A 19073-nucleotide genomic window follows, 5' to 3' on the forward strand; every position below is an offset into this window, starting at 1 on the left:
TCAGTAACTGATATCACTTCAGCAAATGTCCTTAGCAAAACTGCTCAGTATTTTAGAAGCTGGGAGAGACTGGAACCTTCGCAGCTCCCCAGATCATCAAAACAACAACAAATTTTTTAAAAACCTACTCAGGCTAGCATTCTGGCATTGAACTAGTGCTATCAGATCTCCTGCCCAACAGGAGACAGTCACCTACTGTCCCAATTACCCCAACAGAGCACAAGTGCTGTGGAAGTGGCAGTTTTGATCCCTGGCAAATGTGTTTTGTGTCATACAGAAGTAGACTATTAATGAATACAATCAAGCCCTCAGACAAAAAGCACAGTTAACAAGTGACTAACACAAACACATACAGAAACCAACCCAAGCTGACATGATACCAAAATTCCTGGTCCTGACATTGGATTGGTTGAACTGAATTCAATACAGACTGATTGAAGCTCAGACTATTTTAGACTGATCAGATTTACTTTGCCCAATATCTCAGAAACATCTCCCGACATTGTCAATGGCACTATTTCCTTGGAGTTCTACCAGAAATGCCTCTTCCATACAGTCTATAACCATCTTCATGGGTGTCTCCCATTAGTAGCAGGCATCCTGCAAGAGATGTATCCACACAAGTCTTTTCCCAGCTCCTATCTTCTCAGAAGATCCCACAACAGAGCAAAACTAGCTTGTCTTAGATCCCAGGGACACAACCTTGCTCTGTCTTTGTAGAGACTTTGAGCAGCCCACTTCCCTCTCCACATTCTGCATCACTTTTTTTACTGATGCTCATCTGCAGCTTCAACATTGCAGCACAGTTCACTGGCTCACTCCTACTTCTTATTTCCTATGCTTGTACTGGTTTTGGATGGGATAGTGTTAATTTTCTTCACAGGAGCTCAAAGAGTGCTGTGTTCTGGATATGTGACCAAAACAGCACTGATAACACACCCAAGTTTTGCTACTGCTGAGCAGAGCTTACACAGCCTCAAGGCTGCCTGTTTCTCAGACTGATTCCCCAGCTGGGGCTGCAGAGAGTTTGGCAGGGGACACAGCTGGGACAGCTGATCCCAATGTGACCAACGGGATATCCCAAACCATATGACACTGTGCTCAGCAACAATAGCTGGGCAAAGCAAGAGGAAGTGGATGGAACACAGATATTCACAGTTAAGGCATCTGTCTTCCAATATAACAGTTACCCATGATGAAGCCCTACTTTCCTAGAGATGGCCAAACACTTGCTGCTCCATGGGAAGTGGTGAACAAATTCCACATATTCCTTTATTTGCAAATCCAGCTTTGCTTTCACTATTAAACTTGGTCTTAGCTCACAATTTTCCTCACTTTTACCCTTTTGATTCTCTCTCCCATACCTCTGAGAGGGAAGGACTGAGTGGGTAAAGCTGAACTGCCAGCCAGGGTTTTAAACTCAGAATGTTTTAAAGCATTTCCCACATACCAGAACATCAAGTGTTTTATCTCTGTACAGCCTGATGAGATTTAACTAAATCTGCAATGACAATAATGGAGTTTTCCATATAAAGAAGAATGTTTAGTGCAGGATGGGAGATATGGAGCTGTTGGAGTCAGTGCTAAGATGACAAAGAAACTGGAGCACCTCTCTTATGAGGAAAGGCTGAGAGCTGGGACTGTTCAGACTGGAGAGAGAAGGCTCAGGGAGGATCTCACCACCACACATAAATATCTGAAGAGTGCAAAAAGCATAGGAACTTTTCAGTGGTGCCCACTGACAAGACAAGAAGCTCTGGGCACAAACTGAAAGACAGAAGGTTTCCTCTGAACACCAGGAAAAAATTTACAGTAAGGGTGATCAAACACAGGCTGTCCAGAGAGGTTGTGGTGTCTCCAGCCCTGGAGGTACCTCTTTTCCAGTCTAAACAGAGCCAGCTCTCAGCCCTTCCTCGTAAGAGAGATGCTCCAGACCCTTTGTTATCTTAACAGCCCTTCCCTTCTACAACCACACCGTGCCCAATATGAGGAACTCTCTAACCAAGTGTTTGACACGTCATATGCTGGATAAGGTGAATTTGAATGATCCACTTACATCTTGTATTCCCAGAACAATTTCTTTCTGGCCCTCCAAGGGAAAAAATTCTTTTTGGAAAATGGATTTTATATCCCAGCAGTGTGCCAGGCTTTTCCACAACTAGCATCCCCCTAGTGATAAGTATTTACTGACTTTTACTCATTTGTCCAATTAAAAGAACAGTAAACTGCTTTAGTTTTTATACTGTCAAACCCAGGAGAGCTTTTTTTTTGTTGCTTGTGCTGCACTGCTGTTCTCTTTTGCAATTTCATAGACTTCCAAATTAGATGCTGTTTCTACTGTCTTCAGTGTACAAAAAAGTACACTGAAAAGTGCCCACACATAAAGAACACAGCTCCAGATCCTCTATTAACTTCTCCATCTTCCAAGCACTGCTGTCCTCTTTTCTAGAGGAAAGAAGACAGCAAGTCCCAGCTTAATTTCTAAGATGCTTAGCAGTGGCAAGCTTTTCTGGGAGTAGCACAGGGTCCACAGGGAAGAGTACATCTCCATTTCAATGTTAAAATGCAAGACCTCCCATCTACCTGCAAAACATTTTTAGGCTTCTTCAAAATCACCAGCCTTTACTTGCATCCTAACTTCTGAACAGAAAGGTGAACATTATTGTTAGGTTCACGCAAGGACAGATGCTTTTTCTGCAGTATTTTTCAAAAGAAGAGCCTAGATTTTCTTGACACCCACTGCCTGACAACACACTCCCACTCTAAAGTCATACCTGCATCCCTGCTAGAGCCTGTTGGGCCAGCTTCATGCTCTTTGATTCCAGAGCCAGTTGAAGAGGAAGGAGACACTTCTCCCTAAGGAAAATTGAAAACAAGTGAGAGGGGAAAATGCAATTAAAATTGGTATTCAAGTAACATTCCAGAAGGGCTGTATCAATTTCAGAAAGATCATGTTTGCATACAGCATCCAAAGATAATTTCACAATTCTGTGAAGCACTTTTACCCTCAAAAGAAAGCTGGCATATTTCACACACTTCACACATCTCTAATCCAAAAAGCACCTTTAAGTGCTTTTACATTGTGCCTTTGTTATACTCCATCTCTTAAAGTGAGGAGAACCCGCATTTGAAATCAGCAGATCAACAGGTGCCAAAACAAGGTACCTGTGCATTAACTGGTGCTCCATCAGCCAGACACAAACAGGAAAAAAGGAAGGCAAAAAGATTATTACAGTGTATAGTACTAACTGAAGAACGCTAAAAACTGATGGTTATTTGGACCTGCATCTCTTCTAGGCAGAACATCGCATTTGTTTTAGACTTTCTACAGATTTTTGCAACAGCATATAAACATTTTGGGCATTATTAATACTGAATTAATTTATTCTCACATTAAAGTGGATGGACACTGGGAGGAGAGGGGAAAATGAAGAAAGTCATAAGCCACTGGAGTGGATCCAGTTCAGTTTCATGATAATGAAGACAGGAGGGAGCTCCTATGGCTTATGTGTAGCTACCTCGCACATCAGCATGTTGCCTGCCATCTGTCATCACATACTGCAATGAGCAGAGAACAGTAAGAGCTTTGATAGATGTCCCAAAAAGAAGAGCAAAAAATGACAAACAGGAGGATGGAAATTAGAACAGATTCAATTAGCTGAACTTCCCATCCTTGCTAAAAATGTTTAACTGAAAATCTAATTAGGGTTGCTGCAGACTGTGCTTCCACTGTATTCTTGGAGAAAATGAATTACCATTGTGTCATTTCCTGTTCTTGTTACACACTCAATCAATTAAGCCTTTAGCATTTCTATGCTACAGCTATGAAACACCTGCAGAGATATCTTACAATGTTTGATTAGCTTGAGCACCCTTCACACTTCAGTTCAATCTGCCATTTAAATGCATCATCTGATAGCATGAGAACATGAAGGACAGGCAGATAATCCTCAGGCAGAACAGGAGAGAAGGATGTAAGTTAACACAGTCCCTTCTAATGTCTTAAGAATTCAGTTCAATAAGGCTGCAAAACAGGGAATGCAGATTGGAATTACCTCAATGGATTTGAGTGCAGTGAAGTAAGCGAATGAGGTTTGCAGCCCTTTTATAATTCCACTCTGTTTTGAGCAGTCCCTCACCATGGGATTTCATTGCTTACTGCACCGTCTGCAGTTCTGTATGGTTAAGTGACAATTCACGCAGGTTTTGTAGTACTACACTTGAAGGACATTTTACATATGTAAAGTCCTCAGAGTAAGCTGATGCACAACAATACACTTCAAAACATGTTTAAGAACATTCTCCATTTACATAATGTACAGAAAGTAGTTTCACACCGTAACTCTTGAGCGTCCATACTGCTGCATGCTGGTGTGGACATACATACACACACAGTTTGAGGCACAAATACCAACTTAACCCTGATTGAAACACATCAGGTACAACACAGAGGGAGAATGAAAGGAAGGGAACACCTTTGACTTGGAAGAGAGGAAGCTACCTGCCAGGGCAAGCAAAAAAGCTCAGCGACAGAACCAAGTGCATAATCCGGGGCCAGTACCTCCCAGAGCACAGGCTGTCCCTCCTGAGCTGCCTCACTCCACGACTGTCAACTTTGCCAACTGCAGAATGAGTGATGGGAACACACAGCCTTTATATTCAGCACACTAGGTTACAATGACCTTTCTAGTTGTCCAAGCTTGCTGTGGCTTGTCAACCTATCAACCCACCTCCTTCCCTGCAGGTCTGGAATAAGGGATGCTATGGCAGGTCAGTCAAAACACACTGCCAGAAAGGTCAGAGCAAGACAAATTACTATCACACGTAGAGAGATCATAAAAATCTTCCTATTCTCATTGTAATGACAAAAAAAAAACTTCAGTGAGAAAAGAATCATGGGTTATTAATTCACTCTCATGATAAAAACTGTAATGAAGATAGGAAATTGCCTAAACTTAACTCCTTGTTGTTAGTCCCTGGAACACAGTCTCACAGCCCACCTTCCCCTCCTTGACTTAGGGAAAGGGGCATGATAAATGAAGCATTTTTCCCTTCATGCAAATGGTGATAATCCTATTATTTTTAATCCCATTCCTGAAAATTAAAGATTAAAAATACGACAGCTCTCTGCATTATCTTCCTGCTGAAAATTACATAGGAGAAGCAAAATTCAGAACCTCAAGGCCTTATCAGCATCCAGTTTGCATTCCACAGAATAATTCACAGCCCAGTCAAAGAACGGATAAGAATTTGATTCACCACTGTTGCCATTTTCTGATACACTGTTTATTAGGCAGGATAACAGTCATAGCAAAAGTCTGACATACAGTCAGAGTAACCAACGATTGAAAATATTTTCTCCATCTTGGCTGCTTAAAAAGAACAGAGTAGCACAGTGTAATATTATTAGCATCGCTTATTCAAAAAGAAGAGTTGGCCCATGATGAGAAAATAATTGGTAGAGACGAATTCTCAGAATTCTGCAAGTACCCACAGCTGCTACCCTTATGTAAAACAAACAGAAGCAAACACTGTCCTTGCACAAATAGGAATGATTTAATTTACATAAAACAAATTCTAGTGTTGTATATATGAACACATGTACACATCAAAATAGAAACATAAATCTTTTTCCTGTACTAGTTTAGAGAATATTGGTAAAAGATTCCACCAACAAGTTTAGGCATAATGGAAGTATTTAAAACCTAGGCTAGGAAGATGGAATAAATACATCGTTTTTCAAGTAATAACTCTTCAAGAAGAATGAACATTTAAGTCCTTGCTCGCATTCTAGAGAAATGATTACTGCAGAAATATTATCATCCCACTTACAAAGAGAATTACAGTCAAACTCAGGTTGGAGAGAGGTTTGGAATCCACAGCATATAAATACAAGGCAAGTTCTCCCACCTCCACAATGCAGGAAGTCAAACCAGATGATTACAACAGACCCCTTCAGCACTAAAATTTCTACCTCTATGCAAGTACAAGTTTGTCAATAATACTTACAGAAACAGTAGAGTAATAGGATAAAAGACAAATTCTGAAGCCTTCCAGCTAGAACCTTCCTTTTCCAGAAAAAATAAACCAACAAATTATCTTTATGACACTGTGCCACTACAAGATGATCATGCACCATTAGACAACTTTGGTGCTACCGTGCTATATAAGAATGAACAAGCACTCAGTGTTGCAGTTTAAAGGTCCTGGAAAAAAAAACCCAAACAGTTGGGAGACTGTTGCCAAACTATGTAGATATAAATGCTGACTTGCATCCATAGGGCCAGGATTTTAATCCAGTTACTCACTAACACAGAGACACTTGTGGGCATGTTTCCTGTATCACAAGATTTGACTCATATATTTGCACCCATCAGGTGAGCTTCCACCTTTATAGAAATTGTAATCTCTGGCTGAAGGCCTTTTCATTTTTCCGTCTCACCACTTGCATCTTACTTTTTTAAAAAATCTCATTATTTTCCTTCCTACAGAGCACAAAACTCTTTGGTTTTATCCAGTTACAATGGAAAGGCTTCTTCTCCTCTGACTTAAGGTTAATGTTACTTTTCTTTCCATATCCAATTTTCTCACCTCAGCTGCTGACATCAGCTCTCTCTCAGAGTTCCATCCAACTCAGTATTTAATTTTTCCTTCCTCTTTTTTTTCATGTATTCCCTCTTCCCTTCAATCCTTTTGCTTTTCAAACTCAGACACAGTCTTCATCCAACAGTTAAATAAGCCTGTCTTTGCAGGGAAATATGAGTTGCTTATCAAAGAATGACACAGGGGAAAAAAAAAGGACAGAATAATGCCTAAATGTAATTTCACACAGTTTCCTAGCTAGAACTTTAATAATTCTTTTTTCAACCTGGAATTGTGAATGAGACTGCAATTCAAAACTGCTTGGTATTAAAGAAGTGACATAATGGTATTTATAATCTTTTTTATTTACATCCTTTCTAAGATAAATGAATTTGCCACTACAGAAGCAGCATAGCTCTACTCATGGGAAAGGCAAACGAGCAATTTAATCCTCCAGCCAAGCCAGTGTGGCCAAGACCACAGAATTTGTACAATCATAATTAAGTAGCTCAGCACAGTCACTCAGCTGGAGAGCACTTCTGAGGTCATTTGCCTCCTTGCTATACTAGCTAATAACTCCTTGATTTTAGCAGAAACACAAAGTTCCTAGATAGGAACTTGTTGTCAAGATGAGAACAAAACAGAACCAAAAAAAACCTATAAGCACAAGGTGTACTTTTACTTGAGAGGAGAGAAAGAGAGACAGCAAAAGATTCTACACAATATTAAAGTAAGGTGGACAAGGCCAAAATAATAATCAGATGCTTCCAGTCTCCAAACTCTAGTGTAATCTCTCTCTGACACATTCTCACTGCTCTCCCTACAACATCCACCTCCACAGATATTTGCCCTTTGTGCACAAGGTATCAATAGTCACTCGCAAAATCTGCTCTTAAGAAGCTTGATGACACATCAAACCTCACCAGCTCTTAATCATAAAGCAACCTGTAGCCTTTATGTGATTTTGTTAATTATGATTTGGAGTATGAAGATGAGGTGACAAGCTGGACTTGCTCAGCTTACATTTTTGAAAGTTTATCAAACTCTTCCATGAAATCTCTTTTCCCTGTATTCAGTAACTCTGGAAGAGAAGCTAAAGATTTGTCTAGTGAAAGCATTTTGTTTCAAATTTTAAGTAAAAAATGACAAAGTGTTTTATGAGAATTAAGCTTCCATCAAGAGAAGTTTTACAATGCTGGAAAAAGGCAGGCTGAGGAAACGGAAAAAGAGACACAGAGGTATCATCACATGGACATCCTGCAAATTACCTTATTTTCTCCACTGCAGCTGTGAGTTACAGAAACCAGATGAAGAAACGGGAGAATGAGGTGTATTTCTGGTCGTTACTAGTTACATTTTGAAGGTCAGCGCTGTAATCTGCAATGCCATTCAACTTTCACAGCAGTTCAGCGCTAAATCTTGACAGACCTAAGGGACGTTTTCTAAAAATATCCCCATGTTTGCAATGCATTACGTAATTTTATACTCACTGCACTTCAGCATATTCAGTTTCTTAAGCAAACAAACATTGAAGGAAATGAAAGGTAGTGAATTTCCTGCAGCTTTGTTACTTTTCATGGAATGTAAATAAAGGAAATGTGAGAAAAGACTTTCATTACTCCCACTCACCCCTTCATTTTCAAAAACAAAGAAAAGTCATGACTTGCACAGCATCGAGCAAAGATCAGAGCAGAGCATTTAGCAGGAAAACTGTCCTCTCAGTTTCAGTGCCACCCCTCTTCCTGCACCATTTAGCAGGAAAACAGTCTACTCAGTTCCAGTGCTACCCCTCTTCCCGCCCCCAACCATATTATATTCTGTAAGGCAATTATCAAAAGCCTCATGATGTTCTCATTTTCTACTCTTCTGCAAGCACTGAAAGTGATCAAATGTTTAAGACAAACACACATACTGCTATCCTGTTATCATCCCTAGAACCTTAGGTCAATATTTCAGTTGCATTTGTTGTTAGAAGTCTGACAGTTAAAACTATGGCTGCTTTCATCCTCAGCCCCACCCAGCTGCTCCCCACTCCCATTCTACCGGCTCCCATGAAGAAAATTAACCTCAGCCCAGCCAAGACTGTGCGGTTTTGTCACAAAAGAGAATGAATTTTTGGAAGAGTCTCTAAAAGGAACAAAGACCCAAGGCAGTGGTGATTATTATGGTTCACTAATACAAAGAAGATCAAGAAAGGCAGTAAGCTAGTTTCAAAAAGAACAAGCACTGCTCTTTTAGAAAAACACCACTGAAACCAAAGAAACAAACCTCATTCAAGCTCACAAGTAAGAGTAACAGAAACCATGTGTCTTTTTTCATAACAATGCTAAATTTTGCTCATACATTCAAGAGTGACAACCCCAGCTAACAGATTTTCAGGGACTCCTGAGGCTGACCCCTTACCCTTTCCTCCCCAACACCACTGTCTTTTGGGGTTGCAGACCAGGTGCAAAATTTTGCTGAGATAAAAATATCTGCCCATTGGACAAGAAATAGGGCCACTTTCATATCCCAGATTAAACATGTAGATTGACTGAAATACTGTATCAGTGGCACATTGTCTTTCTAAACACTAATTTCCTTCCCCCATCTACTCCTCAACAACAGAACTGAGAATGCAAAATTTTAAATCAAGACCAGTGCATGTACACCATCCAAAACACCAAATGGACTACATAAGTGCTCCCACAAGTCTGGATCCAGGCTGTAAACTGCCAGCATGGGAGATGCAGGTCAGTAATCCACACTGTCACTAGAATCTCTTCTTGGCCAGTTGCCTGCCAGGGAACTCATAATTCACTTGCTGAATGGCAGACAGTGACCATGTAATGGTTGAGCAGCATGAGTCACATCCAGCAGTCACATCCAGGAAGAAAGCACAGGAGCACCTAATGCCAGGTGGATGTGGCAGCAAGAGCAGGAAACAAATTGTTTTAAAAAAAGAGAAAGAGTAAAATAGAGAGAGATATGCTAAAATCATCCCCCCCCAAAAAAACCCTCAGAAACAACTATTCCTCTCTCCCCACTCCTTACTTCTGTTCAGGGGATCTGCGATGTATGTATCAGCTTTCCAAGCCACTCTCTCCTAGCAGAAAGAAACTAACAGAAAACATGAACAAAATTAAGAGATGGGAGAAGACGTAAATGATGAAATCATAAACATTTCTTCACAATAGAGAAGGTGAAATGCATTCCAAGACTTAAGATTCTGTAAGTGGATGAATTACCTGCAAAGCTAAGTGGATTGAAAGTCTCTAAAGCATTGTTTGTTTGGTGATGATCACACCACAATTACTGCTTTTATTACTTCTTGCGCACATGTGAGGTAAAATGAGCGAGCATGTTGTTTTATTTAAGAGATTATAAACGGCATACTTCTCAAGAACTATGTCAGATGCTAATCTAGAGATACCAAAAAAAAAATAAATAGTAGAACTACCACTTTCATCCCCAAATGTTCTCCTTCCCACATGTCCACGACTATAGAAAAAATTCACAAACTGCTCTCAAAAGATAGCACCAACATGATTAACACTGGGACACAAGCAAGAAGAGACAGAATCAGACATGAACTGGTTATTACACAGGACCCTGCTCCTCACTGACTTCTGACTTTCCAGCTGTAATCTCCAGAAATACTGATCACTTTTAAAAGGACAATGCAAAATATAAGAGGAATTTTAGTGGGCTGACCCTGACTGGATGCCAGGCTCCCACCAAAGCCACTCCATCACTGCCCTCCCCAGCTGGACAGGGGAGAGAAAATATAATGAAGGGTTCATGGTTTGAGATATGGACAAGGAGAGATCACTCTCCAGATACTGCCACAGACAAAACTGACTCCAATTAGAGACACAAATTGAATTTGTTTTTACCAAAACCAGAGCAGGGTAATGAGAAGTAAAATAAGCCCTAAACACCTTCCCCCCCACTCCTCCCACCCAGAGACACAGGGAGGCAGGGAATGTGGGTTATGGTCAGTTCATCACACATCGTTCCTGCCACGGCTTAGGGAAAGGAGTCACATCCTGCTTCAATGTGGGTCCTCCACAAGGATGCCAGCCCTCCCAGGAAACCTGCTCCTCTGTTCATAAGTCCACAGATACCTGCCAGGTTCCTACCTGCTCCAGCACAGGCCTCCCACAGGCTCACAGCCTCCTCTCAGGCATCCCCCTGCTCCAGTGTGAGTGTCCTCCATGGATCTCTGCGCCCCCATGGACCTCCATGAGCTGCAGGGGCATAGGTGTTTTTCCACGGTCTGCACTATGGGTTTGGGGGGAATCTGAGCTCAGGCACCTGGAACACCTCCTCCTTGTCCTTCTTCACTGACCTTGGTGTCTGTAGAGTAGTTCCTCTCACATATTCTCACCCCACTCTTCTATGGAAGCAATAACATCTGCAAAACAACTCTTTTCCTGGTTCTTAAATTTCTTATCATAGAGGGGTTGTCACCATTTCTGACTAGCCCAGATTTGGCATGGGGCACTTCTGTCTTGAAGCCAGCTGGCATTGGCTCTGCTGGACATGGGGGAAGCTTCTGGCAGCTTCACACAGAAGCCACTTCTGTAGCCCCTCCTGCTACCAAACCCTGGCCATGCAAACCCAATTTGCATTTCTTCCAAAAAGAAATGCTCCTTCAGAAGTCCCAAACAATCTCTTCTTTCCAGCAAAGTCTGTGCTGTCATCAAGTTCTACATAGCCTGTAAGGCATGACTTAATGACATAATGCATTCCAAGAAACTCTGGCAAGCCCAAGTTTTTTCAAAGCAGTATGTGACTGGCAACTGCTGTCTAGCCTCTTATTTTAGCCTCTGATATGTAGATAATCCTCGTGAGCATTAAACTGCTCCAATCAAACATTTTTTTTTTTCAAAGCTCATTTTCTTGTGTCTGTTGAGTTACCTTTTATAGCTCGTATTTCAGACTGTAAAATCACAACAAGCCAAGAAGAGAGACTTGTTCAATGTGTAGTGCTGGCCGTAGGGGAGAATTTGCCATCCTGAAAATACTGAAGTGAATATAGCCCAGCTGAGTAGCAAACAACTGTTTGCTGGCAGACAACATTAAGGTCCCTAAAGCTATTTTCCATGCGATCAATTCACCAATTAAAACACAAGCACATCAATTTCTCTTATCTAATTCATTATTTATAAGTCAGCCACCCAGCCTCCTTAAGCACTTAGTATATATCCAATTTTCACAACTCATATTCAGAGACAAATACCATCATACTAGACGGATCACAAGAGGCCAGTTACCAACAGGTTATGGGACTCTCCCTTCTGAAGAACTCATGGAACATCTACAGCAAAGCCTTGAACTGACTTGAGGCCATTTCCATCTTTATCCACTTTAATCTTTGTTATTATCTCCCACCCTTACCCAATACTCTGATCATAAGTTAAAATTACCGAAAAATCACACACATATTCCTATCTCAAGGCAGAGCTGACAAGACTTGGTGGGAAACTCTGTGTTTGTTGGAGATTTGTATTTCTTTAGGAAGTGAGACATTTAAATAATGACCCTTACTAGAATCAATATGCAAGGTCATTAACGAGGATTTTGATTCCTAAGTCCAATTAACATCAAAGGAAGTTGAACAGCAAAATAGTCTCATCTAGCTCCCTGAAGATATACCAAACAGACTTCTATCAAACTAATTAAAGAATTACATTCCAATCTGGATGGTCAGTCACTGGGACTCCCTTGAGGCAAAAGGTGCTCCCAAACACAGCAGGCATGTGCTATCTAAACTGCTACCAGATAACTGCTGGAAACAGCTCCTATGCAAATGCTACAGCCAATGTCCCCAGTTAATGGCACAGATATCAGGGAACTGTAATGTGGTCTGCCTCATGTTCAGTAACACCAGTCCAACTAAGATGAAACCATGGATAGGTCAGGGACATGACAGGACACAGTCTACCCCAATACCACAGTGGAAATAAGTATGTAGCTGATATAACACATGTCAAAAACCCCTTGAACTCAAATGCTCATAGTCTGAGGAAAAGCAGAGATGCCTTGTCTTCCCCATTATCACACTAGGACCACAATTTTACAAAAGACAACTTTACAAAGAACCTCTACTCATCAAGAACTGGGGTCTCAGAAGCAGAGAATGGCTTTTTATTTTGTAAGAAAGAAGTGAGTATAGAGTTTACATATTCTCATTCTTGTGAGCAGCCTTCATTCTTCCATTCTAAAAAGAAAAGAACCTAAGTGTAGATTAAGATTCCAACTGGATGAGCAGCCAGAGGCTGATTTGTGTTACAGCAGCTGATACAACCTGTATCTGATGTAAGATTAAAGCAGAAAAGAGGCACAGCCAAGACATGTCTATCCTGCATCTTGGCTGTGTTTCTGGTCACAGACATTGCTCTACTTTCCAGGCTTTTCTTTTCCAGCATTAGGAACCAAGCCATCACAGTGTTGCTTTTTAACAAATACCAAGCGAAGAACTTTTATCTAATTTGCACATCATGCAGGCAAACTCCAGCCCAAGATGTGACCCAGTGTGCTATCTAGAACCTGGCAGTAGCTTGTTATCAGAGAGTGAAAGGTATGCTTAGCATCATCTCCCACACTATCTAAGGCTGTATGGCTGAGTCTTACCAAGGACCCCACAACAAAAGCTTCTGTCCAAATCCTCTTGTGCTCCTTTCATTTTCTAAAACATCCAGTAATAATGTGCATTGCTACTAACAAGTCTAACATTAAGAGCTTATTTAATCACAGCTACACCTGCAAAGGTATTCACTTTACTTTAAAAAGGGAGATTTACAGTGGGAAAAATACCCCAACTAAACAAATACATCATTAAGAACACTGGAGGAAGAAGAGAAAAAGGCCTCTCTGTAAAGCTGTAGTAGGCAAGGGGAAAAGGAAGAAATGTGGTAACAGCTAGCTAACCAATTCATAGGGAATGACAACAGCACTTAAAGGCACAGACCACACACCATATTAGAGGCTGATAAATGGGAAGGTGAAGAGCCAAGTTTTCTCCAGCCACAGTGTCAAGTAAACATAATTCTAGTGGACCTACAGAGAATTAATCATCCAGCTGTTCCCATTCTGTGCTGGAAATGCATTGTGTCTGGCACTGGTCATGTCAGACCTGTGCTACATCCATCCCCCATTTGATCTGAGGCCTCTTGTGAACTGCAGCTGACAGGAATTTAGAGCGGCAAAAGAACTGCTCCTATTCTTTCCCTGTTTGGTGACTGCTCTGGAAGAACTAGTTCTTCAATCCCTACCTTTCCTTGCAAAGCATATATGAAAGAATCATCAGGGAATCTTGAGGTGATAAAAATACTCCCAGGAAAGTAATGTTGTAGCAAAACAAATGTCTCCCCCTATAAGCAGCTCACAGTGGATACCTGAGAGGTTCACAGGACAGGCCAAACATACAGCAGCATTCCTATATCCTCCTTTATAAGCTCAAACACTTCTGATTAAGGTACTTCTGAGTAAGAATGGTACCTGTGCATCTGATAGATTCCAATCAATTTATTTCATGGATTTGTTGAGGTGGTTTTTGCATGCATGCAATCTTTCAGCATCCATTACATTCTCTAAGAAGGTAAGCCTAAGCATTTTGTATCTCAACTATTAAGCTCTATGAAAGAACATGCTTTTGTTTTAAACAGAGCACTTGCTTGTTTCCTTTGATGACTCTTAATGGTTCTGTCAAAAAGAACAGTGAATAATTTTACCTATTTACCTACTCCATAACAATGACAATTTCCAAAATGAGATTTTAAATAGCTACACACTCAGGGCCATGCCACCTCTCCCATTTTATATGTGTACAAATGGAGGTGGGAAGAAGGAAGAAGGCTCACTCAACATAATCTAGCAGGCTAAAGGAAGAAGTAGGCATAGAAACAGTATTTTTTTTAGTTCCTAGTCAGCGTCCTATCTATATGATAATATAACTTTTTAGTTTCTGGAATATTTATTTTCAGTAACAAAATCTGATTTAGATTTAAAAGAACACAAGCACACTGAGAAGAACTAAGAAGCATCCTTGCTTATTACTGAAAGATGGAAATTAGCAGAGAAACTCTTTAGCCCATAAGAGAGCCCTCCTTTCTAATCAATGTCACCACTATACATACTCATGCCCATTTTAACACATTTCCTTACATTTCATTCAAGGCCAAAGGCGAAGGACTCATCAGAAAATTATCTACTGAGTCTATCTATCTACTACCAGCCTAGATATGTATATCTAAAAACTACAGAAATCACATAGATACAGCCTGCTCCTCTACCTCACTTTTAATTCAAAATTTTTGCTTCAGTTTTACAAATACTCACAAGCTCTAAAGAACTCAAGTTCAGTGTTCTTACCTCAGCTGATATGGTGGTATCTTGATAGCAGCATCGGGAGAATCCAAGGTTTCTGTATAATTAAAGGAAACAACAGGGCTTTTAAAAGAAACTTCTGAGTTCAACCACAGTTAGCACATCTGGCTACCGCCTCCAAGCCAATGATCCTGAAGTTTACACCTACTCCACCTGACAGAACAACAACCGCTGCTGCTCTGAGCTGCCAAAGCTTTGCATAAATCTGACAGGAACGTTGCATGCCCAATGAGAAGACACTGAGTACCATTTTTTCCGTTTCACTTATCAGCACTTCAGCAGCACATCCACTAGAACTGGAACAGTATAGAGGATACTGACATGGCTGCTGTGCAAGACTAACATTCAATTAATGAAGCAATTCATGCAACATCAAGATGAAAGGCCAGTAATAAGACAGCAACAGGTCTGTCTACCACAGAATGTTGTCGCTATGCATGGATAAAACCCCAAAATTTAAAGCAATTGAAAGTATCCCAGTTATGCTGATTTAAATTAGGGGTCCTGATGATCAGTGTTTCAGGTTGGAAATGTCAAAAAACACTTCAAGACACGAAAAATCTCGGAAAATGGGCGGATGCTAAAATGTACCTAAGCTTGTACTCCCCTGAAAGATTAACTCGTTATACTGATCATTATATTGCAAGGATAAAAGAACTCATGTAATCCAGTAGAACAAAACTTCTAGCTTTTAAAATAGACTCCATAAGCCAGCGTAAGAGCTGGACGGCATGGTTTTTACGATGATCTAAAGGAGGGAGGGGGCCTTTAAAGAAAAAGACAGCACCTCCAAAACATACACGGAAACCGACAGCTACTGATACCCATATATGCGCCTCGCAAGAGCCACGAAGCAGATGCGGGCGGTGGGGAAGGCGAGGGCGGGGATGCTCTCCGGGACCGGCAGCAGGTGCCACGGCGCCTTCCAGCAGCGCGGAGCTCCCGGGCATTTTGAACGGCCCAGGAGCTCCGCTCTCTTCCCAGCCGCTGGAGGCTCAGCTAAGCAGGCTCTCCTTAGCGCGGAACAAGTTTGCTGAGGTCTCCCTGCCCCCTGCTTTAGAGACCCGCTCCATCGGCGGCTCCTGCCCGCTCCGCTCCCCCGCCCGCGCCCCTTACCGATGGCCCAGGTGCAGCTCTCCTTGATGGCCCTGTGCTTGCTCCCCGACGCCTCCTTCTGCAGCTTTCGCAGGATTTCTTCCATCTTGCCTCCCCCGGGATATTCGCCTAGCCGCGGGGGAGGAGGAGAGGCGGTGAGGAAGAGGAGGAGGAGGCAGGAGGAGGGCGGCGCGGGCGGCGGAGCGGTGCCGGGGCTGTCCCCGCCGCGGCAGTGCCTAGGAGGGAGCGGAGCGCGGCGCCCCGCTGCCGCCCCGCTGCCGCTGATGAATCACGCCGAGCTCCATGGCGGGGACACGTCAGTTGTTGCCGCTGCGGAGTCCCTCCTCCTCCTCCTCCTCTCCCACCCCGCTGGCGCAGCGGGGCTGGGGCGGGCCTGGCCGTGCCCGCGGGCGCGCAGGGACTCCCTCCCGGCGCTGGGGTTGGCCGAGGCGCGGAGCAGAGCCGGCGCCGCCGGAGCCGGGCCCTGCGGCGGCAGCGGCGGCCCCGCGGGAGGCGGGCGGGCGGGTCGCCATGGCGACCGGCGGGCGGGGGGCGCCGGCAGCCCCGGCCTGCCCGCCCCGGGCGGCGGGAGGCGGGCGCTGGGGGTGCGCTCGGGCCCCGCCGCTCCGGCCGGGGCTGCGGCTGCCGCGGCTGGGCGCAGCCCGGGCCTGCGGGCAGGTTCCCGCTGCCAGGCGCTCCGCTCCCGGCGGCGCTGCCGCAGCGCGGCCCCGCTGTCCCGCAGCGCCCTGCGGAGCCGCTCCCGCAGCTGGCCGGACGCAGGGAGCCAGGCCGGCGCACCGGCGGGAGTGCCGGCGCTCGGTATGCCCTGCTGCAACCAGTGCGGTCAGATTAGTGGCAAAGGTGAGATCTGTGCCTTTCTCGTTAGCTGGCAAGTGCAGAAGGACCTAAGTAAGCTACCTGTGTGTGCCTTCACAGGAGCGCACGCCTTAATGTCCCCAGCAAGCCAGCCTCCAGGAGAAAGAGCAGCCACTCCACTAGCTCAGACCTTCCTCCTCACACCCGGAACGCTTCCTCCCCCAAACCTCCTGCCTTCTTCTGTTTGCTGTTTCCCTGCCTTATCTCTAGTTTATATCCTAGTTGCCCTTTCTGTGACTGCATCACTTAATTGAGTGTTACAACATCCTCATCTTCTTGCAGAATCTCTCTTAAAAGAGACAAGAAAACAAGCAGACAATGAGAAGAAAAAGACAACAGATAAGAAAGGCATTCCAGGTAGCAGCTGGCAGTATTAGCGGTTATGTCTCCTACTGCTAATTGGAAGAGTACCAATAGTGAATTACCAGGCAGGATATTGGCACCTGGTGAATCAGCCATAGCATTTCCCATAGGATATTGGGCTTTCAAAGGCTGTCCCTTGTCCAAATACTTACAAGGGCTCATCCTATGTTCAGGCGTATAATGAATGCATAATCCATAGTTGCCTTTTAAAGCCAGAATGTAAAAGTCCTGTCAGAAAAGAAAAGGATTTAGAATAATGTCAGAAAGGTCTAGAGGTTCATAGATTATTGCTGGAGGTGAAGAGGTGTAGCCTATTGCTACAATACTAGGAATTTACAAAACCAACCAACCAACCAAATAAAAAGCCCAACAACAACAAGCAACCAATAAACAAATAAAAAACCCCCACCCTAACAAAAAACCCCAACCTTTAACAGAAATACCTTTTAGTTTCCAGTTCCAGGCCATCAAGCAACCTTTAAGAAACTGAAAGTAATTTCCCGAAGTTTCTTATCTCTGACCATGCTCTGCCACCTTACTTGGAATGAAAAATCTAGCAATAGCTAGTGGCTGGGATTGTCAGGGCACTATGATGCTGTAAATCAAGGCTCAAGTTGAAGTGATGATAAATTTCCCACCCATTGTTCTTCCTCTTTATTCTGCATTGTGCTTAGTGGAAACAAGCATGAGGGTCAATTCCTGGCTTTTCAAGGCTTTTTGTTTTTCCTAGGGGCAGAACAACAAAAAGAACTATGATGGTGATTTACGTATTTTCAGTCTAGAAATTACATACCCGAGTTCATTTGGACCTCTGAAACACTAAAAGATAAGTATGTATCTGTAAGTAGTAAATAATTAATTGCATGTTTTCAGGGAACCACTGATGAAACTGAATTAATTTTTAATTTCAGATTATTTCTAGCTATATGCATCATGAACTTAGTGGTTAATTTCTCTGCAGGAAGGCTACAGCAGAAAATGCAGCTGGCATTTTCATCAGAGTTATGGTGTTTTTCATAGATGCTCGATGTCACCGAACCAAGATTTGTATTCATTTGTGTTTCACTCGCTGTCCAATGTGTTCAAGCAAAATAGACTCTGTATTAAAAAGCACTTTCTCTCAGTAGTAATGTCATCAGCTTGTGAGAAACAAAGGTCATGTTCAGACTCCTTAGATCATCTTGAGGCCTGCCAGTAAGATTTTGCAGAAGGAGAAACAAGTAAGCCATGATGACTCTTCCCAAATGCATATGTCAGAACAGCATGAGTCAGCTTGCTGAAACTTTTCACTTGAGGCCCTCCATTTCCAGATGGACAGGAGTCCATCAGTCCTTGGGTCTGTTGTCTGTATACTCACATAAATACACAGGAACCATGTCCTGGTGGAAGTCACTCCATGCACAAGCTTTGCTTAGGGAGGAGGCTATATTTAATCACGTGCTCTGGTTGCTGTTTCAAGGCGAGTGTCCTAAAATGTCACAATATCTGGAAGTCCAGCTACAGAGTAGGGATGACGGTGATGAAGGTTCCGCTCTTCTGCCATGAAGAGAAAATTAAGCCTTCTGTGGTCATCCTTACAGCTCATAAATCCTCCTTGCTTTGTCCTGGCTGTGCAAAGCAGTCTTCTACAGTGGTAGAGGCTACCTAGAAGTCAGTGCTCTTCATCCCCTGCACAGCTGAAGCCAGGTCCAACTGGGAGCCATGCAGATCTGGTATCTGCATGATGCAGTGGTCATATATCACTAAGAAGCAGGGGCAGATGTGCAGTGTGCTTTTGTAGCTCT

General features: G+C 43.0%; 1 protein-coding gene across 7 annotated transcripts in view; it reads right to left on the reverse strand.

The window, feature by feature from the left end:
* ARFGEF3 (ARFGEF family member 3) overlaps window positions 1-17098 on the reverse strand; it is a 96836-nt gene extending 79738 nt beyond the window's left edge. For 6 of the 7 annotated variants that reach the window (XM_064708335.1, XM_064708334.1, XM_064708333.1 and 3 more), the window contains exons 1-3: window positions 16072-16548; window positions 14941-14992; window positions 2775-2856 (exon numbers count right to left, since the gene is read on the reverse strand). In XM_064708335.1, coding sequence (XP_064564405.1) covers window positions 2775-2856; window positions 14941-14992; window positions 16072-16156 — 219 coding nt within the window. In that variant the 5' untranslated portion in view covers window positions 16157-16548. Of the gene's footprint in view, window positions 1-2774; window positions 2857-14940; window positions 14993-16071; window positions 16549-16968 lie in introns of those variants that run through there. The other variant, XM_064708330.1, reaches the window with a different exon arrangement.
* Between the last annotated feature and the right edge of the window lie 1975 nt (window positions 17099-19073).

Source organism: Zonotrichia leucophrys, chromosome 3 (genome assembly GCF_028769735.1).
Source record: "Zonotrichia leucophrys gambelii isolate GWCS_2022_RI chromosome 3, RI_Zleu_2.0, whole genome shotgun sequence".
In the NCBI taxonomy this organism is placed as follows: domain Eukaryota; kingdom Metazoa; phylum Chordata; class Aves; order Passeriformes; family Passerellidae; genus Zonotrichia; species Zonotrichia leucophrys.